A 24,384-nucleotide genomic window follows, 5' to 3' on the forward strand; every position below is an offset into this window, starting at 1 on the left:
ACTTCATCTTTCTGTGACAAAGACGAGGCAAGAAAGACCTGAGACATAAGCATAAGCTAAGACCAGACTGATGTGCACCTTTCTATTTCAAGCCCTTGTAAATTGTTCAGAGGATTTCCCCAGCGCAGACTGAAATAACAGTCATGTCACAGGACAAGTTGTTAGTTGTTTCATTACACAGTAATGATGAATCCATCACATCGGAGATTGCAGAGAGATTTTTCATGTAGCCAGTTTTCAAAATTGCTTAAAAATGGGTTTGGAAGTATGCATTTCAGGGATGTCCTGAGTTTCATCAGTCTAAAGACAGATATTTCAATCTCTGAAGCAAAGTTAGTGCTCCCACTTTCTCATCAGCATCCTCCTTGAGATTACCACATTAATGATTGGTTACCAGAGCAATCCGCATGATTACTCCCCATTTAAATTGTTGCTCTGAGCCCTCCGTTGCTTAACCAAATCTGGGAGACTAACATAGAAAACTTACAGCTAACTCTGCATATTTATAAATCTCTCAACAAAAATACTGTAAATTTGAATCTAAATATGCTGTTAAATGCAAATTATAGTGTCAGTGTTACAACATTCCCCTGTTCAAGAGGAAAAATGTTTTGAATACAGCAGCAGATACATCTCTCCTAACTAAAGCTACAGTCAATCTATTGAGCAAGAGTAGACTAAATACGTGGTCCATTTAGACCCACTGTAACCACTGAGAAACCTTTTCTAAAAACTCACATGGTGACCACCCCCAACGTACAGATCAAAACAATCTTTTATTGGAAATATTAATCCACTTTAAAAACACATTATCTGTGATATGGATTGGAAAAAATAAGCTTCTTTCAGACAGGATAGAAAAAGGGACAGAATTAGTATGCAACTGTTTATATGTTAAGTCAAGATCATAGAAGCGCCCCACAAGGCAGGCAGTTGGGTTTGTTTGTATTTATCAAGATGAAGAGTCCTCCTCTGTTGATAACGCTAAGAAAGGTTTTCATATGCAGCTAAAAAGGAATGAGTTATCTACTTGCACCATAAAGATCTTAAGAACTTACATGGGTAAAGAATGTCCTGCTGTTTGGTGTAAAATTATGCCTTCTAGTCTCATTCACAACACTAAGAACATGAAATTTGCACAGCAGCATTTACACATTTACAGTTTATAAAGCATTTCTGGAGCATTCACAGAGATTTTTTTTCATTCCAAAGGTAGAAAAAAACTATTACGCAAATAGTTAGTAATAAGTTATGCATAAAAAAAACCTCAAAAGAATTAGGTTAACACAGGCTTTTAAGAAGGAGGAGACTGATACAGTGTTCCATCAGCCATGCTCCTTCATGCGTGATGATGAAACTCTTGGTAAACATATCACCAAATGTTGCACTAAAATATATAGAATGCACATCAAGACTGACATTGCTACTGACACTTGAGATTTGAACTTTCCAGTTAATTCTGTATCTGTGACCAATAGCTGTCACTTAGCAAAAAGTTGTTTTTCAGTCTCTTCCAATTCAAATGGCTACCACTGCAAATCAGATCTTACAGTAAAATGACAGTACATATTGATGGCAGAGAAATAAGCTTACATTTGTCTCTGCTAATTTTCACTGAGACAGTTAATATTCAGATATTTTGGACAAAAAAACAAAAAACCCTGCTGAATTACATGACAAACACTGAAATCTGACATGTAGATAAAGTCCCTTGACTTATTTTTTTCAAAGAGCTTATAACAGTAATGTACTATGTCAGAGACATAGATATAGGCAAAATGAGAGAGTGTGTGCATGCAAGTGAGAGAGTTTATACAAGATTGTACCACACCATCACCTCCTGCACAGGGGAGTAAGACGGGTGAAGTTGCCTGTCTGTAAGATTAACACTACTCAGGGTTAGGTGGATGAAAAAGGAAGTGATGAAGTACAACCTGCTTGAAGACTCCTGTCTTTGAACAAACAGATGGAGCAGGTATGAACTATGGCTCTCCTCACTTGCAATCCAGACACAGAACTGACTACGTAAGAAAAGGAGGTATCAGCTATCATCAGATGATTCTACTCAAAGGGAGAGGGAAACATGTCACATTTGTGTTAGTAAGAACCTAAGATTATCTGTAAGGCAAGTTTCTAAATAGCCCTTTCCTTTTGTCCATGACAAAATTAACCATTTCTCAACTTAAACAGAAAGATCAACTTTAAGAGTTTGCTACTAGAAGAAAACACCTATGACAAGTGCCCTAAATTGAGATGAAATATGATTAGCTACCCTATAATAATGCTGATTTGACAATAATGCTTATAATAATGCAAATTTGCCAGCTTCACTCTCATCATTACAGAGTTAACTTTTAAAACATACCAGCAATATAAAATCATACCTGTAACAACTCAAGGGTCATGGGAATATTCTTAAGCTCCTTTAATAAATCAAGTGCTCCAGCCTGCAAAAAAAAAAAAAAAAAAAAAAGTTTAGTAGCAATCAAGTATTTCAAACATAATTTCAACAACATACACTTAACTTCCTCAAAGTTCCCAGATTAAACTATCAGTTCCCAATTTTTCAGCAAAACAATTTTAGGACAAGAAGTGTTGTTTCTCACACTCTGACCATTAACTGGCATAAACTCAGAGTTCAAAGTATTCACTCAAAGGCAAGAGAAGTTTTATCCTATGCAATACAAATACCAGTTAGTGCCTTCTGGGCGGAAAAAATACTATCCGATTAACTCATTTCCTCTAGAAAATGGCCTCAGACATATTTCACTCAACAGCATCAGAAACAAACCAAAACAATAGCAATTTTCATTTCTAAATGACCTCACCTATATTAGGCCAAGACCCTGCACATGAGAAGCTCTGTGTCCATCAATCCAGCTCTTTACAAATAACATTCTTAACCGTATTTATGGTGGTGCGGTAAAGCCGTAAAAGTATATGGTTTAAAAATGGTGTTCAAGTTACGCTATTTTACTAGAAACAAGTATAGTTTCCCCCATGGAAAAAGAAAACTTTAAGTGTGTCTACAAGTAAATGCCCAAGTGAAAAAGCTGAGCAAGACGAGCTTTCAACATTTTCAACCATTCTTATCTTTATATTCAATGTATTCAATGAAATACAATATATTTAATGAATACATAAATTAATCTATATAGATTAGTGCAGACAGACAACACTTCTTGGCTCATATCAGACTGGCCAAGCATCAACCTGTTCCAGTCTGGAAGCCAGAGCCCATGCTAAAGTGCTGTAACATCTGAGCTAAATTGCTTGTTTATTATTCAGCTGTTGCAGGCTCTCCCCCCTTTTTTCCCTTTTCCCCTGCTAAAATGACAAGGAAAGTACAAACTAATGCTACATAAGTGGTAGTTTTCTAGATAGATGAATTAATTTCAGAGATTGTTAGGCTAATTATCAGTAACAAACTATATACACAGCTACTGTAATAATTCATTTAAACACTCATTACCCATTCCCTCTGAGATGCTGGCCTTATTTAAAAAAAAGTTTCCATAAACATCAGCAATAGGTTTCATATTCATTTACTTTAACCTCTACCTCCTTGATACTTTACCTCCTCTAATACAACAAGCAAAAAAGTCTCTGCACCTTCCACTTCTTACTGAGGACATGGGTTAGCAGATTAGGGCAACCTCCTAAAGGTTAAAATGCATTTCAAGGGAATGTGGTTCCAAACCTGTGACCTAAGAACAGCAGGAAGGTAATGGACCTTGCATGTAAAAGGCCACTCTAGCCAGGCTAAGTCCCCTACCTTCCCACTTTTTTTTAAATTCACAGAGGTTGAGAAACAAGCCCCACATGATCACCACCTTGCAGTTCACTGGAATTTGATACTTTTTCCTTTCCTTACCTCTCTCAACTCACCCTATTTTGTTTACTTTAATATGCATTTTGCTCATCTTTGTTTTTAAGTTCTCCCCAATCAACTCTTAACTCTTGCAAAGGAGCTCATGTAATCTGCTGTTGCATCTGCACCATCTTACAATTTAACCACCAAAGATAATCACATAAGATGAAAGTAGAACTTCTGTGCTGCATCTGAATAGGAACAACTTTGGAAACTTTCTAAAGTCTGCTACAACACCACTGCTTTTCTGAAGATACCCGACAGCAAAGAAGCCACCAAAAATGAACACTTCACCATTTGCCACCTTACACAACCCCCAAATTTTACTTTTTGCTATAAAAGCAAGTAAAAATAACTATGAAAAAAAATGTAAAAGTTGTTTTTATTGCAAATTAAAGTTAAATAAGACTAAAGTTAACTGTAGTGTTTTGGCAGCAATGATGCAAGACATTGAAATCTCATGCTGTTTTCAGGTGCCAGACTGAGTTAGCATACTAAACCGTACCTCTTTCTAAACAGTCATAAGCATGTTTTCTTCTGTGCAAACCTATATTCAAGTAAAACAGGTTATTTATCCTTACTGCTACAAAGTCAAATGCAAGAAAGAAAGAATTTGCTTAGACAAAACAAAATGAATGACAGAAATCAAAATGTTATTTTCAATAATAAAATCTGATAACTCTTATCTCCAAATCATTTGACTCATTAGCCAACTATACATGGCATATGATCTCAAAAGAAACTCAAGATATTGTAGTCTACTATTTCAGCATAACAATGATACTGTAGGGCAAATAAAGAATTATAACGCTCTTTTTACCTTATCTTAGAAATACATTCAAGGCAAAACAATTTGCCTTTATAAAATTTCTTTTAAATTGTAGGCGTCAAAGCAACTTTATTATTCTCAGTCTAAACCTTTTCAAAAACTAATAAATTGATACACAGTAGCTTAACAAACCATGCCACAAATAAAATGGCATCCTTTACCCAGAGTATGTTATCAACATTTCATGTGATTTTCTATATCGAATTATCAAAATTTGTAACACTAATGCTTTGCAAGTCTTGACTCTTCTCATCAGTTGTATTAAGCACACTAAGAATTACATGCTTTTAAAATTAAATTTAGATTGCATTTATATTGTCAAAGCAGCTAAACAGGTTTTTTATAAGCACTCTTCTTAAAGGCAAAAGTCCTCTTTTCCTCCAAATCACTGGAGGTTGCACAGAAAGACCTGCAATTCCAACTTTTCTCATGAAAGACTTTTTTTTAACAAAAACTATTAAAAACATTATTGTAAGTCTTTTTTTGCAAGGCATTTCTATAATTTTATAGAAAAAGAAAGACAATGCCCCATTTCACTTGGCTGAAAGTTGTATTAATGTTCCATTATATCTCTACTAGGTCTTGCATAACCATTCATTTACCACAAATGAAAATACTTGAAATGGGTTTTGTGCATAGAAAGGAAGCAACAATTTTTCGTTTACCTTGTTACTTGAAATAACAAAAGTCAATTTCAGTATCTACCCGATACAGATTTAGTAGATCACTCCTGTCAGCTTCTCCCAATTGATCAGATTATAATACCAGAAAGATGTTATATATTCATACTTTAAAGCTATGCTTCAAGCTATAAAAAAGACAGAGTAAATTTCTGAAGATAGCACAGCTACTCAGTTACAATTCTGTTCTACTTAAGGGAGCAAACTTTTAATAAGATGAAATAATCATACATTTTCTTCCCTATGCTTACTCAGCTGTTCTTGAGTTTTTTAATGTGTGTGTGCAACCTTATCTTTCCTACCTATTCATTACAGCAACTTCATGGAAGAAAAGTGTACTTACATATGACAAAAGCCATAGGAAGGCACAACACACATTCTAACCAACTGCAGTCTTTCTGAAGGAGTAATAACATCTATTTGAAATATGCAGCCAAATCTTGATGCGACAGCAGAAATACGTTTCTAATAGTGTATTAAATACAACATTGCATAATTTTTTGTCCTTTAAAGTACAAGAATTATATATATCACTTAACTGAAATAATTATTAGTTCTGCATAGCTACAATTAAATCTTTAGCCAAGGCAAATCACCAGGAGTCTGATTCAGGAAGGGTGTCTGCACTGACAGCCTTTTCAACTCATCAAAAGAAATGCCAAATAGCACTTTGTCACAAGCTACAGTCACCTTTTTGATGACAGATTAGCATAGAGCACTTCTTCCCATCTCTTTCTTGACAATTTCAGAGTGAAAAAGTATCAAAGCCTTTATTTTTATTGATGGGTTTCATTAAATCATTCTCATTCAAGGACATGCACCAAATACACACTCAAACACAGAAATGCATTTTATATTTCAAAAAGAGTTACTGGCAGCATATAGAAACTGTCAAAAAATTCCTGTTTGTACTGAGGAAAAATGGGGAAAGGAATATAAGTTGTCAGGAACATCATCATCCAATATGTTTATTAGTATATTATATCAATATATAATAATATCTCATATCAATACATATTATCCAATATGTAAGAAGTGTATTTCTCAATTTAGCTTCATCTTTGTGAGACAACGAAGTATATTTTCACAGAAGTGGTCTCATAGTTTTGCTAAACTTAGCATTTTAACTGTAGGACAGGATAAAGTAAGTAATTATATTGTGCAGTTCAGAAAGAAATACCTTATAATGGACAAAGATTATTAAGAGAAACACAGAGGGAGAAATCTACCAGGTTAAATCCAGATGCACTTCCTTTCCTATCTCCCACAGATGCATTTCAGGTCCTCAATGTCACTAGCTTTTTGAGACACAGCATCAAGCAAAAAGCCGCTTGTGTGGTAGTGGGCTGGAATACACGAGCTCTGTTCAAGCTAAGCATAAGAGCACAAAGGCTTGGGTTGCACCCTGTGCTCCTGCTCTTAGGACTGTGGTGCAGACACGCCCTCCGGCTCCACCCAGATGCAGTCAGGGTCCAGCCGCGCTCAATGGGTTTGACCACATCAGACCTAAACTAACCCCAACAAAGACACTGCATCACTCACTAGAGCTTTGAAAGTTATTTAGGTTACAGGCACTAGAGCACGAAATGTGTGTCCCCAGCTGCTCTTAAGCATTACACCCAAACTTCTAAGCCTCCCACATCCCCAAGAAGTACACTATGGTCACCAGGAGTATCTATGGTACCTCTGCACTGATGCTTCCCAGCATCAGTGACCATTCCAGTATTATCTGGAAATTGCCATTTTCCTTCTATTATCAGAAGAAGTCTTCCAGATAAGATAGAATTGACTGCACTTTATCATCTTCATTACCACAATATTTAAACATTTCACAGTCAGTATGCTTTTATCCTCTTGACACATCCCTGGAACAGAAAAGAACCACTACTCCAATTTTAAAACTGGGAAAGTGAGGCAGTGGATTCTTTTGTGCTGAACAGCAGGAAGAATGGAAATAAAAAATATATATATATATATATATAAAAAACAAAGGCAGAGCTCAGAATTACTGCATCCCAGAAAAGCCCAAAGATTGCTTTTGGAAGGGGGCTGAAAAGAGCTGAGCTCCTTGAGTATGAGAGGGGCATAGTTACTAGAACTCTATTCAACCCGTGGGTTGAATACAATAGACACAAGTTACTGTTCCTTCTGTCAGCTATGTTCTTTAAAGCATTCGTTGCCACTGTTTGATATAAAAATTTCAATCCTGTCAGTGGGCTCCTAGCACATGCATCTGACCATGCCCTCAGCATAGGGGCAATCTGTGGGTCTTAGATGTCAACAATGAACATCTCTGTATTGGCAAAGCGACAACAGTCACATAACAGAACTTGAGACGTCTCAAGGACTTTTCTGAAGATGTTTTCATCATCTATTTTAGGTATCTGTATTAAGGAACAGGCTTTTGGATCTAACCATCTAAACTCTGCCCAGATCTCTTATCAGGTATGTCCTAATCATCACCAAACAACAGGGGGGCAGGAGGAGGGGGAATATAAAAATCAAATGAATACAAGTTGGTTATAGAAAATTCATTCCACTAGATGAGGCTCCTGTTTTCATGCTATCATTAGAAGGTGAGACTCTATTGGAGCTAGACCATACAATACTATAGAACATCAAGAGATCTGAAACACAGCAAAGCATAGCTTATATGTAGTAACAAATAATTTGTTTGGATTCAGAACCAATTGGCTGTCTTTGGTTTAATAAAATCACTATGTTTATAATTATATAAACCTAATAAAAATAATAAAAGTTATTTATACTTTTCATTATCTTAAAGAAGGGAAAAGAAAGAACTCCTTGCTGTATCTGTTAAGATTTCTATAAACCAAGTTCCACAAAGCTCAGTTCTAAACTACCAGTGTTTACAGTTTAAAGCATTATCATATGGAAAAACTTCAATTTTATGTACTAAAATAACAGCTTGCAGGGACAATATCACTAAACTGAAATATACAACTTGAGAAAAAATACCAAGGTGGCAGCATGCCAAAGAGGTAGTAAACAAAATGAGTTCATTATTTACTTGTAAACTATTTTATATGTAATCATAATCAGGTAATTGACAGTTACCACATACAATAATTTTACTTATTTTGATGTTTTTGTATGGATAGTGTAGCCATTACATGTTACCTAAATAAGTTCTGTATCAAGGGAATATATGAGAATAACATTTAAACTAAGCAAACTCAACTTAAAATTCTACCTCTATTCTGAAGCAGAAGTTATTCCTTGAATTAACAAACAAAATAAAATTAGTATTTATACTTTGTTTCAGGTTTAAAAAAAGCAGGTCACATTCCACATCTGCTTCACAAGTTTGTCCACAGAACTCATCACCCTGTCAAAGCTGGATTAGGGTTCCTCATTCATTTTAGTTTAAATATCTCACATTAAACTTCATCTTTCACGCTTAAAAGTGAAAATACAGTATCTAAATGAGATGGCCTCCCCTACCCGTTTTCCTCTAGCGATACAGATGACTGGCTTCCCAAAAGTCAGTTAACATCCTGCTCTTTAGAGAGCAGTATTGTGATTTCACTGAAAGACTGTGTGAAATGCGGTTTGGAGTCAGTATTTTTGTTCTGGGGGCGAGACGCGCTACCTTTGAAAAGACCCTCCTCCCAGCGGAACATATGGCTGACTCAGAACAGCGCTTGAGGGAAAACCCCGAGCGACCTCCGGCGTTCAGAGACGGCTGCAGCGGGAAGCGAGGGGCAGCTGCGCAGCCAGGGCCGGGGCGGGCCGCGACAGAGCCCCACCGCCCCCTCGCTGCCCTCCGCACTGACAGAGCCAGGCTCCCACGATGCCGCACGACGGCTGGGGAGCGGTTGGGGCGGGCGGGCAGAGCCGTTAGGAAGGGGGCGCGGGCGCGCGCGAGGCGCCAGGCGGCGGGGCCGGGCGGGCGGCGGCTCCACATCCTCTCCCGCCGGGAAGGCGAGGGACGGGGCCGGCGCGCCGCCGCCGCCGCCGCCTGCCAGCCGCGCGCGGGGCCCTGGGGAGGCCGCGGCGCCCGCCGAGGCACCAGGCAGTGGGGACCAAGCGTCGAGGGCGGCGGAAGCGGGAAAGGGAGCCCCAGAGGCTGAGGGAAGGGTCTCCGGACGGGCCCTCGGAGGAGAAAATCCCCCGGTGGTGGCGCCGCTGCAACAGCCCTTCCCGCAGGAGCGAGCGCTCCCCTCGCTCCCCGGCGGCGCTGGGCGGCGGGCAAGCCTGAGTCGCTGCCAGCGCGGGCCCAGGGCCTGATGCCAGGAGGGCGCGCGGAGCCGGCTGGGGCTGCGCCGAGGCCCGCGCCGGCTCCGCGCTGTGTCGAGCCGCGTCCCGGCCCCGCTCACCGCGTTCTTCTTCTGCACCATCTTGTCCATCTTCTTGGCAATGCGGATGATCTCGTCCTCCGTGGTCATGGCTGCGGAGGCTCGAGCGCGGCCCGGCAGGCCGCGCGGGAGCTAAACCCGCGGCGCGGAGCACGCACCCTGCAGGGCCGCAGAGCGCGGTCGCGGCCGCCGCCCGCGGGGCCTTGCGGGCAGAAATGGAGCCGGGCCGCGGAACAACGCGGCCACCCAGCAGCCCGAGCGGCGCGGACGGCGGCGGCGCCGCCAGGCAGCGCTCATCGAGCACCGGCCGCAGGAGCCAGGCAGCGCTGAGGCAGGCCGAGACCGTTCGCGTGCCGCCGTGGTGGGCGGGGCGGGCGGGGCTGCGGGCGGTGGCGCGGGGAAGCGCCCGGCCCGGGGTTGGCGGAGGGGCCGCGGCGCGGGCGGTCTCGGCGCAGCGGCAGCGCAGCCCCCCCGTGTCTGCCCCGCGGGCGGGGGAGAAGCCGCCGCTGCCCAGCAGCCCGGAGCGGGCGGCGGCGGGACTGGGGCGCCCGTGCCGAGTCCCTGTCTTTTGCGTTGCGAGAAACAAGGGAAGGACAAACGCCGGCGTAACGGCCGGGCGCGGCGCCCCTGCTTTTCGCCTCCCGCCCGGGGCGGGCGCAGGGCGACACGAGCGGGGCCCCCGCGCGGCGCCGCCCCGGCGCTTGGTGAGGCGAGGGCGAAGCGGCCCGCGCCGGGGACGCGCACACGCGAGGGCCGGTCCTGAGCAACGGCTGCTACTTAATTATGTTAACTTTAAGTAGAGGGAGAATTATCTCCTCCCTGTTACCAGAAAAAGAAAAAAAAATAAAGTGTTGTGTTTGTGTACCATTGAGAAATTCTCAGTTGCACTTTTAGAGCAAGTTCAGAATTTTGAATTCAGAGAAGATGAAGAAGAGGAAGAATCTTTCTCATTAACCAAATACCACACTGAAATGTGTTACACCAGCGCTTCCAGGTCTTAAAAATAGTCTAAATCGTGTATGTGTTCGAGTGGAGTATGCTGCATTTAGAAAGCTTGTCAAAAAATTACACTGTAACTCAATTCATAAGTAACAGCAAAGCAGGAGAATAAAATGCAATTCAAATGGTATATGCCTTGTTATGTGAGAATTCCATCGAGGAAAAAAAATGTCATTCAGCCATTTTCTCTGAAAAATAAAGTGTTTACTTCAAGAAAATCATAAGCATAGCTGACGGTTACATAAGGATTGCTTGAAGATTATCCTCTGCTAAGATTCAGGAGGGTGCTTAGCTTCTGAAATCGGTTAGCCATAAGCAGTCCAATGCTGCAGATACCCGAGTTGTACAACTGAGGACTGTAAGAGATGTACACTTTGGAAAAAAGGCAAGACAGGTGTTTTCTGTGAACTGATACTCAAGGAAGGAATTGGTGCAGGGAGTGCTGGCAGTGCACTTGTGTGTCATGTATACAGCAAGTCTGTCTTACATCATGAAGCCATATTGAGAAGGGTAGCTTCAAGGCACTTCTGCATAATGCTCAATGCACACAGAAGGATGGCAGCTGCATTTGACAATTGAAAGGTAGAGTAGAAGCAGTAAAAATCATTTGGGAGCTAGGTAGATCTTTCCACAGGTTAGATCTAGGCCATGAACTGGACAAACATACAGAAAATTTGTCTACAGCTTTTTTGTTTGTTTTTGCCCAAAGGAAAAAAAACACAGAAAAGATTCCTTAAGGAAAGGAATCTTTTCTTTCAGGGACAGATTTTGGAAAAAAAAAATACAGCAATGCTCACCACAACATTTAAGGTACCATGTCAATTCAGGTTTAACTCAGTTTTGTTTAGCTGCAGTAACCCAGTACTGGTAACAATGGCCTCATCATTAAAAAAAGATGATAACCTCAAATGACAATTATCGTTTTTCTCACAACTGCAACACTATAGCTCCACTATGCAGTGAACATGCTGGTAGGTGCAAGTTATGTCAGTGATAACACTATCAGAAAACTAGGAATCTCAAGTCAGTTTAGTTAGTTTAAATATATTTAAATTCTGTAAATTCAAGTATTTATTTCTTTTAAAAATACCATTCAATACCTTATTAATTGGAAATGCATAGATGAACTGCAGATGAAACCCTATTAACATTCAAAATGTATCTGGTAAAGAACTGGTAATTGTAACTTAAATGCTATATAGCACTGATAAAAGGCCTGCTGCAGGATTATAAGGGGACAGCAAGTCATACATGTTTAACATCTAAGCTAATAAAAATAAGTAGCATCAGGAAAATATTTCAATAGGGAAATCAAAGACTAACCAGATGGTAATGCATATCCTTTTCTGAAAATGGCTGCATTAAAATGAAACAACAAAACCCAGCTTACACTATTTGTACTACTTGCTACAATATCAGAATGATACTCAATTACCTGAACCAGTACTAACCAGATTGTTTATTAGCTGCTTTATCATCCTGACCACAATTCTTTACGATAAAGAATTATTTATTTTTACAATAAAGAAATACACAGCACACTGCATAGTTGTTCTATTTCAGATGGTGCTAAAACAAGCAGCTTTGTAGCAGCTCTCTCTTCTATTCAAAAATATGCATTTTAAAAGTCTAAAGAACGGTAGAAGAAAGACCACAAAGTTAAATCTATAGCATTTTCCTCTCTGTTTAGCTTCTTTCTATATCACCCCATCAGAAAGCAGAAATAACATGGAATTTTTCACACTGCATGTACCACTCACAGCATATTCTCATAATCTTTTTAACATTCTCTGAGAAGTATTGTACACATGCTGCTTTAAAGAGCCAATGTATAACTCACTCCAGCCTGTTATTTGTTGGACCATAGGCACTTCCACAAATTTTAAGATTAATAGCCAGAAATGACTCTTAAGAGAATGCCCATATGAAATATTGTAGGCTTTTGCTAGTCTCTTTTGTTAAGAGATAACATATTGAGAAATTAATGAGGAGAGAAGTGGAGGGGGCAAAGAATAGCACACAAAACTTATAGCAGAGATCTCCGAACTCCTATGGATACAACTAAAATTCTCCAATTTCAGAACTGATACTCTGTATGAAAGAAGCTCCTCTAATTTAATGTTAGCACAACTATAAAAAAATATATAAAATTCAAGGCATTCCAAGAGGTTTTACATAACCATGTATTACACTCATTACTCCTCTTTATGAGAGCCCTAAGTGTAATAATAAGTTGGGTCCATCAGAACAGAACTTGAGCCAGTCTAAATCAGCCAGATGATCCTTGTTACTCATGGGCTGGTGGAGTGGGTGGGAAGGGTAGTCCAATCACAGCTACATGAAAGGAGCTGTGGCAAATTGGTGTTTTGCTTCCTCTTAACTGCAAGATTTTCTTCAAAATATTCTAAAACAAATCAGCCAGATGATCCTTGTTACTCATGGGCTGGTGGAGTGGGTGGGAAGGGTAGTCCAATCACAGCTACATGAAAGGAGCTGTGGCAAATTGGTGTTTTGCTTCCTCTTAACTGCAAGATTTTCTTCAAAATATTCTAAAACTGTAACATGCATCTTGATTAGTTGTTTCTGTTGCTCATCAAGAATTTTTTTGTTTTTAATTTCCCTGGACTAGCTGTAGATTATAGGCGTATGACCTGGAGTTGGACGAAAGCATCATTTTCAAATTCTGGCGTTTGCAATGCATTTTCAAGTTCATTTCAAGAAGTGAAGAGTTATTTTCACTTTTTGGATTTATAATCTGTAATTGGGGATATTTATGTATGAAAATTGGAAAATGTTTAAGAAAATATCTGATTTTTTTTTAGTCACATTAGACTCATTCCAGCAAGCCACATTCTCCATTTCTAGGACAAACTCTGCTTATTTTTTTGTATGACTCAAAATACTGAAGTTTTTTAAAGACCCTCAGGATCATTTTAAATACTACTACTTAGCAAATTATTTCAATCAGCTACATCAAAGGCACTCGTTTCACTCAAAGAGAATTAATAAAACCTGTTATTTCAAAGGCAAATGGTGGTAACACGACAGTGGCAAGCAAACAAAAAATTCTGTTCTTCTGCACCTACTGTTCTTCAAGGAATCATTTCAAAGTTAGCTCTGGACATTTTGAAAATCTTGTATCTTGCGAGTCACCTTCATTTAACACAGCAGAGGCCTCATACTGTGTTTGATAAAGTTTAATACAGCAGTACATTGTAATTTTTTACTATACTAATTCAGGCAACTTCCCTCCTTGCAATTACACTGCTTCTAAAAGGGATGCTAGGTACGAAAGTTAATTGGAAGTTGAAGATTACTTCAGAATGTTTTCATGAAATATATATGAACCAACAAATTACTGTAAATATTATTGCATCTTTATTGTTATTAGCTCTTAATATATTCTAAGTTACCTGCATATATTCACATATAGCACTGCATCTGACATGCATTTCCATACATTCATGAACTTCATAAATGTACTCCACAATGACTTTTAGACATCATAGTCAATAGAGACAAGCAGCCTTTCAGTTGCTTTAAAGTGCTCCTGAGAAGGAAAGTCTACCTTGACTACATGATGATCCTGTGCCTCTCTAATTTCTTCAGCTAAGCACAGTATCTCTTCCCATGTAACCTCCACATTTTCTCCGGACATGTCTTGTAGTACCTATACCACTGATCATCCTCAAACATTACAGTTAACCTAAACCTAATATAACTGAAAAGGCTTCCCTGACACTGCAGAACCCTCAAAGAAAAGTATAACAGTACACAGTGAGAAGACTGGATTTGCAGTGTCCTAGAATAAAGGTACTAGAAAAAAATTTTTTCTCTCCCATTTAAAATTACTGCAAATTCAGAGAAAGAACATTAAGTGAAAATTCTCTCAACAAGGTAGCAAAACATGAATCGGTCCTGACTGATGTTTCTTCCTTTATAGTAACTACAAATCAGCACTCTCTTGTATTATAGAATCATGCATACTTTGCAATGAAATACATTTGCAAGAAGCATCTAAAGTGCCTGTTACACAGCACATGAAACCTGGACTTCTTTCAGGTAAGTATGAAAAAAGTCTTTAGCACTTTCCCAAACACTGATTGAAATTTATTTCACAATGATAGAAACTGAAAGATTTCACATTTTCCCCCTCAGAAATAATTTCAACAAAAGTTCAGATTTCTTATCATAAATAAAATGAGCAAATTAAGTAAATTACATCTTAAAGGTTTAATAAAAATTGCTTGTACTCATAACACAAAGAATAAGTTTTCAGTATTTCTTTATAAAATTTACGATACCCAGGCCTTTTACATATGGCTTCATTAACATCTTACACAGTATGTTCTTGATTACATCCATTAACATGTCAAATAGCACCTCTACATAAAAGATGTATCCTAATAATTTTAATGAAGTGCAATATACTCCATTAGAGAGAACTTGTTTTAATTAACAGTTCTAATACCAGTTACAGCGTACAGTGCTTTTTAGCAATCTACTGTGTTGTAATTATACAAGATAGGAGGTAAAGACCAAATCATACAGCCCTCACTACAGTACAGACCCCAATATAGTTTTACCTCAGGAACAGCTAGAGGATTTAGCCTACAATACATAATTCAATCTGTGTTTGTTAACAGGTAGGCAGAATTCCAACCAGAACTCTGACTACACAAAACTACAGTCAAATCTAAGTATCAATTTGAAATTAAAAATGTATTATTAGGGAGTTATATACCCATTGAAATAAAGTGGTCTCCAAACAAAACATTTTCATACCAATGTTTTCACAGACTTGATAGGTATCATCTCTCTTTTGGGAAAGTTTAACATCCCAAAATACAATATTCATTATTGGACTGTTTAAAATTATAGGTTATGAGGACAGAACTGATACTGACAGTCCAACACCTCCCTTTTAGTATAACACCATAAAAAAAAAAAAGGCCAAATTATTGTTCAGCCTAAAATACATGCCAATTACAACAACAATCCCAGCACCAAATCACATCAGGCAGTGAAGAAGTTCAGCTACAGAATCATACACTCAGGTTTCCAACTAGCCGGGAAATTACAAGAGACAGTAGCTCAGGAGACATGCTGTACTATGGGAGGAGACACAACAGGCTTCAAATACATCTTTGAAACTTCCTCTAGCATCTGGGTTCTTTAACAACCCCAATTAAAACATACTCAACTTCCTATGCAAAAATAAAAATTGAGAGGAGATTTCTTCCTAGAGCACAGAAGTTCAGAATGAGTCAAGACATTTACTTACATTTATATTGGTAACACAGCTCTTTATAGATAAAGCAAGCAGCAACACAACAGTATATATATAAAAAAAATCTTGTTACGCTAGAGTTAGCATACAAAGCATTCACTTCTAGAAGAACATTTGAAGGCATCATGGAGACAACAGCTGAAGCTGACTTGAATGAAAATGTGTAAGTACTAGGAAGTGGCCACAAGATCTGAACAGAATGCATCAAACTGAAGGAAGTGTTATTAAGCTAGCAGAGAATAAACCTAGAACTCATCTCATTTTAACATCTTAGAAATAGTTTTTTTAGATTAATTCCAACAGAAGAAAGAACATGTTTGTGAAATGAACAGATATTGAATTAGAAGCTGAACAGAGATACCAAACAATTTCTGAAAAAGACAAGAAAATAGGAAAGAGAAAAAGGCAGAAGCATGTGCAGAACTTTGGAAATATGCCAATATTCAAGGACTAATGTAGACAAAAGGGGAATGGAGATCAAGCTTAAAAAGTAGGGTAAATAACATAGAGCTTGCTTACCAAGTTTGCAATTCAGTAGGACTGCAAAATTGGCTAATGAAATTTGGGAATGACTCCAGCTAGGAGATACTGTTTTCTCAACATAACTTTGGCACAACTACAATGAGAATACTGTGGTTTCTTTTGTGAAATAAATTAACTGAAAGACAAATTGTCAAACATATAGAGAAGAGTGACTAAGGGAAAGCTAATAGACATGCCCTCTCCTCATCCAGACAGACACAATCTCTGAAAGTGTTTCAGTACCATTTGGGAAAAACTCCTTTTCAATTTTGTGTATTAAGAGCTATTTAATAATCCAGAGAAACTGCATTAGCAAAGAAAAATGGCTTCCTAAAGATGAAGTGTAATACATTCGAAGAAGAGCAAGGAAAACTGAGTACTCAAACCAGTCAACTTAAATTTCTGGCAGCAGCTATATTAAAGAGGGTTAATGCATAATGCAATTAATGCATAATTCCTGATTTGTGTTTGTATTGGCATGTCTCTAGTACAAGCTGATACACACTGCTTATAAGAGGATTAAGCTGGGAGAGGAGTAAGAACTTTATATACAGGTATGAAAAACAGTGTCGTCAACATAGATGTAACCAAAATAGGAATACTCTCTGCTTGCAAACCTTTTAGTATAGAACATTTTATTATACAGCATATTATGTAGCAGATACTGTAGTGTATTTTTTTTAAACACTCCTAGTGCAGTGACTGCCTCTGAACTCTACTGAAGAACAGCTGTTTCCAGAAAGTAAATTAATGCTCTTAACTGCAAAAGGCTGCTGGGCATGCTTCAAATTCTGCAACCCAGTGTATTATAGAATTTTAGGCTTCTGAAACAAAAGACATTCTGTATCCTTTAGATTTTTTTTCTTCATAGTAGGTCTTCATAGTTCTCTGCTACACTAATCTAGGGAAACGTAGAATAATATATTTGAAAATAAAATTTCATGTTCTTCCCCCCCCCAAAATTTCATGTTGGGCATGCAATAAAAGAAAATATTAGAGGTATCAATTTTAAGATTAAATTATCCCACTTCCACTCATATTTCCATTATACTACTAAGGAATTAAGATTTGCCAGTGCCTGTGTTGCAGATGAGACTTCAAAAATGCACAACTGCATTGTTTTCAGTTGGTTACTCCAAAGCAGACAGAAAAGTCAAAACTATATGCTGGAATTGCTCATGTAAAATATATCATCAACATTTCTACACAAGTAAAAATTACAAAGACTAAAGCACAAGATGAATAACCAATACGAAAACAGGATTTTTTAAATGAAACTCAAATGAATCCAATACAGTTCTTCAGAATTCTGTTCTGAGTCAGCATCTGACATCAATTTATAGTAATCTAAAAACAAATGGCAAAAAGACAGTGATATATGATGGTCTAACACAGAAAGAGTCCATTTAGAATTTCCACAATATCTTCCTGTATGAAAACAGTTAAAAATTAGGGTGGTTTAAATACAAGAAGTACCTTTGCTGACTTATAGTCATTCTTGGAGAACTACCCTCCTTACCTGGAGTAAGGATTAACGTTTAACATTTAAAGCTTTGTCCTCAATAACATTCATTCTACCATCATATGCCTACTGTGTTACATGCTGTGTACTTTATGCATCTATTAGATAAACAAAACATTTTAATATATTTTCAGTGACAATTAAGATCATATCTCAAGCATACCAACAAGTCACATTTATGTTGCTCACTCAAACTGAGCCTTTAATTACTGTACAAATACTTTAAAATTCCACAATCAAAAATCAGACATATCTTAAAACAGTATGCGCATGTTACATTCTGGCATTGTTACCTAGCTGCCTCATTCTTATAGCCCCATCAGTGGATGATTATTATTAAAAAGATTATCATTTCTTGTACATGTGTATTATTTAATCCTTGTCATAAGTATAAATTTGCAACACAGTAGTAACACTGCAGGTGTAGAAGTAACACTTCCTATCAGGCATGTGAAAAGATTAACACTCTACCACAGCTGATGCTGGTGTATTTATACAGAAGGCCTCTCACATATCATTTCAGTCTACAGGAGGTAGATGTTTGTCTATGAACTGTTTTACATCCATCATCTCCTGTTCAAAAATAAAAGCATGTATTAGTCAAAGCTCCCTACTAACATATATTCAGCTACACTAAATAATGGTTCAACTTTTCAGTTATAACAAGCAGTTGGGCTACAAACATTGTATAATTAGTTACTTGATAGGCTATCACTTTGCAGGCAGCAAGGCAAGGCAAATTACTTAAAGGAGGCTAAAACACAACAAAAAAGAGCACACACTACTCTCTCCTCTCTCTCAAACTGGACTGTGAAAACAAACCAGGTTAAAAATAATATTATATATATATATTTTTAATAACTAGATCAGCTCCTTCATCAGAATACTTGACAGGAGCATATCTATGATGGTGGCAATTTACACAGGCTTAGAAAATACTTAGAAATACCAAAAATGTGCAAATTAGAAAGAAATTGTACATCACCTAGTATTAAGACAATGTTGCAAGAAATACAGCACATTTGTTATTAATAAAGCTGTGTGACAACTCAATGCTATTACTATCTAGATGCAGTAAAACTGCATAAATGACCCCAAAGCAGCAAAAGCTTATGCTAGCAGCATAATTGGAAGGCAGGTTGAATTCTCACAGCATAAATACAACCTTTTGGGGAGAGGAATCTTGCTAGTTTTATGGACGGATTTGAAAGGAAGTGTTGAAGGAATGGAGGGGGGGGGATGACTTAAAGGAGGAGACATCTTCAAACTGAATTTATTGGTCTGATTCTGCAAGCAGCTGAGCTGATCTAATGGCTTGCTGTTGCCAGAAGGGGATAGGCTTGCTCTGTCTCCTGCACGTAATCTTGTGGCCCTCTCTTCTTGCACTAGCTCTGGAGCTGATCAGAAACTTCTTTGAACTGTTGGAAATCACTAAAATGGCAAAAGCTGCTAGCATAAGCAATGGTAATTTTGGTATGAAAAAAGTACTCTGATAAAAAGAAGAAATAAAAGAAATATTTTAAAGAACAAAGAAACAAATTGCTAGGTAGTTCCCACTAGTCATTTACATTTTTGCCTTGGAAGATTTTTCAGACAAGCATTCAGTTATTCAGTGAAACAAGTCATTAATATCAATTACTTGTTATTAAAAACTAACAAAACCCAGAAGTACCACTTATTTGTTTTGGGGGGAAAAAAATTAACCGCACAGATCTAAAATATCGTAAAGTTAGAAAATTACCTCAATACATGAGCTATGCATCATGCCCGAGTAAGTCCTGAAGGTTACATTGGCTGGATTTATCATACTCTTTAGCTTCTCAACAGTAAGAGAACCAAACATTAAAGGAACCAATGGGTCACAGTCCCCATGGCACTGAAGAACAGGAATCTCCTTGTTGACACCGCTGATAATGCCCTGTCAATGGTGGGAAGTAGAGGGTGGAAGAGAAGACAGACAGTCACAGAGAGGGGAAAAAGCACAGAGGCACATAAGGCTAACATATTGCAGATAACGCTATGGCAGGTGCTCACTCTAGTGTGATGAGGTAAACTGAATCATAAAGGAAAAACAAAAAACACACAATGAATAGCTTGCAAGTTCCTTATGCAGTAAGTTCTGTACACATGAAATGAAAAACTCTGCAAATTACATAAATTTGGTACTAATTTCAGAACAACTCTCAAAAAGCATGATTTCTGGACAAGCAAAGCACCTAACATTTTGTTTAACTACCTACTCAAATTATTCTCTAATAAGACAGTGTCTTGCAAATAGAACAAGTGGCAAAGTAAAAAATTGATCTTCATGGAACATTTACTTGACCCTGTAAGTTTCCTAGGAATATCATTCTAAGCAAAAGTAGCTACTGAGTATTTCCTCTTTTTCCCTACTTGCCAAATTCTAAACCCTCAAGGTTCTATTTTTAAAACTTCTGAGTTACTCAACCACAGTCAGTACTCGGTAATGTTCACTAATTTCTGCACAAGAGAGGATCTTCAAGACTGTTCATTGCCCAAGTGTAAATTAGCTTAGGAAAGAAGAGTAAATACCTGAGGAAAAGAAGTCCGTAGAGGAAGCCAACAGCTGAGTGCTACAACACCTGCTAATTTTTGCTGTGTTGTAAGTGCTGTATACAATGATAAAGCACCTCCCTAAGAAAGAAAGATATAGTTATTAGAATGTTGAAGATAATGTTCCCTTTTAATGCCTCTTTCAAGATCTGTTTTCTCCTTTAAAGAACCTCTTGTGTTTCAACTAATTCTTCCTTAAAACTAACACTATGGTATTGCCATAAAATATTTATTTTGCTTTTTTCTCCAAGTCAATGCGATCAATTCACAAGTAAAACAAAACTGTAACCAACAGCTGAAAATTAAACATGAAATAAAACAGTATCACTCATGTCAATATTACCTCTGCTTTATTATTTTATTACCCCTACACAAACTAGGGAATTATTGTATGGACCAATTAATCTACCAGCAACAGTTATTTTACAAGTCTGAAGGAAGGAAGTATTTCTCAAATAAATCCAGGCCATCAAATATCTTACATATTAAAGATAAAATAAAAATATTAACACAATTTTCAAGCAAAGCTACAGAAATTATAGTGCTTAAAGACTTTAAATATATTATTAATTTTAGTAGCTATTTTTCCAGATGCAGGTTTTCAGTGAATAGCAATTATTTTCATAATCTAAAAGACTTAATTTGTTGAGGCAAAGGAAAACCGACACCTTAAAATTTCAGAAGCACCTAACATCATCTCTTTTCAGTTGAAGGGCTAGGATTTCCCACATTAGGAAAGCTAAAAGTTATTTCCCTAGAAATATATGCAATTCCAACCATACCTTACCTGAGAAAAGCCTCCCAGAATAATTCTATTAGAAGGAATCCCATTTTTTACTTCTTGATCTATCAGCGCTTTAACTGCAACATAAATGAAGGCCAATAATTAAAATCCACTCTGTTCTGAAAAAAATTTAAGAGAGGATAGAGACTGACCCACCCTGTTCCTTGGCCATCTTCCTGATGTTAAGGGAAAGGAGAATCTGATCCATTATACTAAATAAATAAGAGAGCGTGTGTCTTTGTGTCTAGGACACAATCAAAAATTCCAGTGCTGTAAGCACCAACTGTACCACTTCCAAAGAGGAAAATGTGCAAGTTAGTCTCACACAATTCCCAGTGCCAAGAAGATAGTATCCTCTTCTAACTATCCAGCATCACAAGTGGATGCCTTTACAGCTCTAAATGGCTGTGCTGTACAGAGGATCTTAAAAAAAAAAAAGAGCTCAGTGATCCCCACCTATATTTTATATTTGAGAATATGACGTGCTTAAACTGATGATTTACTTTTTTTTTTTTTAAACTTTGTAAGAACTTTGCACTTAGCTAAACTTGGATCAGTGATAATACGATACATACACATTACTTTCCCTATTAATTTTGCCTTTGCAAATGGATGAACTGTTCAGACTGATAATCTCTTTTTAAGAACACACTGAAGCATTTCTGAGACATTAAAAGCATTTCTGAACATACCATTCTCTGCTGCCTGCTTGATCCCAGCTTCATCTTCCCGTGAATCTGGAGAAAGTCCAATGATATCAAACCTTACAAAATATGAACGAAAGCATTACTTTTTAGAGCACCCATTACAGTTCCTTAAAACACAAACAGGAAATTGAGATATTCACCAGATTAAAATGGTTGTTAGTTGATATATTATGTAGTGCCCATCACCCACAGTTTACAAGAAATAGGGGACAATGTGTGAATATGGATAAAACTCTAGACCTAGTCAACAAAGATTCAGAGTTTTGCTCTCTTCTGTAATTTATTGCAGATTAAGCAGCTCAGTTTTGATTATTTGCTTCAAAATATCAGTAGGAATTTTAATTAAGAGTTGTATGCACAAAATTAAAATACAGTTTGAAGAAATACAGGAAAAACAAACACAAGCAAAAAAAAAAAGCAAACCACCAACATGAAGACTGGCTTAAGACCATTGAAGTCTACTGTATTTTTAATTAAGAACGATGAATTCAAACACTTCAATAGCTTTTGGCTAGAATCATTTTCAATTAAACAAGTACTTACCATGATGGCATAGCCATGTTCATGTTTAAAGAAACTGGCATAACTGGCCTGAAAATAAGAATGAATAACACTGACATACTCTTGACATGAGGTATACACCGAAATTTAACAATGCAGAGGCAGTTATATCGTGCAACTACATATCCCAAATTTTATCTTACTTTTAAACAATAATTAACATTAGTTACCACATAGCATCTCTTCAAGAAGAGTTTCTTGAAACCTGTCTCCCCAGACACATTATCATTCAGGGCTGACTTACCACTCTCGATGGAGAGCAAACAAAATGGTATTGGGCCAGTTTTATTAAAGATACAGTAACATTACATAATTATATATAATTCATGTTTACTATATTTTTATATAATATATATCTTTATATATAGTATGTTTAAAGTATACACACATACATGTTTAACACACATATATATCCCACTTAGTCATTTATGAATAGTATGTTGATCAATTTACTATGCCATATATATACTCAGTGGGTAATGTCACCTTACACAGCAGTGTCGGCACACCTAAGGTTGCACCCAACTGCAGCCTCCTGATAGGAGTCTGGCCACACATCAATGCTTCTCTCAACAGCACAACCTGCTTAACTAATGCCTGCCCCCACTGCATGACTCAGTCCTACCCCAAGCTGCCGCTTGCCATTGTCACAGACATACCAAGACAACTCTATTAGACCATGCCAGGAATTGGATCTGACATAGTTTTAATCTACTGAAACAGAGGAAAGTAAGTTCTGTAGGGAAAGACAGCAGGAAAACAAATTGCAGGCAAAGGGAACAGCAGAGATTGCTAAGATCTTTTTAAATGGCTCAGCAATTTGTCATGTGGTAAAAATAAATGAATGACTAATAAATAAATGTGTAAATCACAGCCCAGTAATCAGCTGATAAGCAAGCCATTTTTTGGTGTGTATCTCCCTGTCATGCCTGCCCCACAACTCCCAGGATTGTTGGGGAACAATGTGATGTGAATTTCTTGTTAAAACAAATTAGCATTATACTTATATTAGTTTCTCAATTGTTAAGGAAACATTAGATAGACTTTAACTCTTTGTTTACTGAATCCTGACCTGCTCACAAGTATTTCACTTCTCAAATTGCATAAAAAACTCAAGTTGCATTATTTGCTGAAAATATGAATAAGAGTATCCCATGAATCTTTGAAATACACTGTAGGTAATAGGCAAATTGCATCTACTATACGCATGCTTAAGTTTGAGAAATGCATGCAGTAATATGAAGTATATTGTAAAATGGATCCAGTGAAAGCATAAAGTCAAAACAAACCCACTTTGCACATAAAACTTCCCAATTATTTGTTCAACCTGAATTACTAACAAATGCAAAATATGAATAAAAATACAATATTGTCCTAAAGTAAATCACACAGCAGTTCCTAAAAGGGACAAAACATTTAATGGCATCAAAATTATTTTAAACAACTTTTACTTAAAAAAAAAAAAAAAAGTGTAGAGATATCCAAATCCCATTTGACTTCAGCATCTGTAAGTCTCTTAATGTGTAACTCTACAGAAAAGGAGAAACAATAACAATTTTGAACTTACGCATGTGGGCAGATGTACTTTACATGGGGACTTTTGATACCTGCAAGTGCTTCTGACCATCCATGCCTGTTAACAAAAAATAAATTAAATAGCATTTATGTTTTGACTTAGCTCTAATTTCTACTGTTGGTGTAACTGCATGGAGTACGAAATAGGCTG

At 37.6% G+C, this 24,384-nt stretch overlaps 1 protein-coding gene across 1 annotated transcript in view; it reads right to left on the bottom strand.

Annotated features, from left to right (window-relative positions):
- TCEA1 (transcription elongation factor A1) overlaps window positions 1-24,384 on the bottom strand; it is a 49,874-nt gene that overhangs the window by 20,392 nt on the left and 5,098 nt on the right. The window contains exons 3-9 of the mRNA XM_067290456.1: window positions 24,226-24,291; window positions 22,641-22,688; window positions 22,083-22,153; window positions 21,394-21,467; window positions 20,586-20,687; window positions 19,774-19,950; window positions 2,385-2,447 (exon numbers count right to left, since the gene is read on the bottom strand). Coding sequence (XP_067146557.1) covers window positions 2,385-2,447; window positions 19,774-19,950; window positions 20,586-20,687; window positions 21,394-21,467; window positions 22,083-22,153; window positions 22,641-22,688; window positions 24,226-24,291 — 601 coding nt within the window. The remainder of the gene's footprint in view (window positions 1-2,384; window positions 2,448-19,773; window positions 19,951-20,585; window positions 20,688-21,393; window positions 21,468-22,082; window positions 22,154-22,640; window positions 22,689-24,225; window positions 24,292-24,384) is intronic.

This window comes from Apteryx mantelli, chromosome 2 (assembly GCF_036417845.1).
Source record: "Apteryx mantelli isolate bAptMan1 chromosome 2, bAptMan1.hap1, whole genome shotgun sequence".
NCBI classification, from domain to species: domain Eukaryota; kingdom Metazoa; phylum Chordata; class Aves; order Apterygiformes; family Apterygidae; genus Apteryx; species Apteryx mantelli.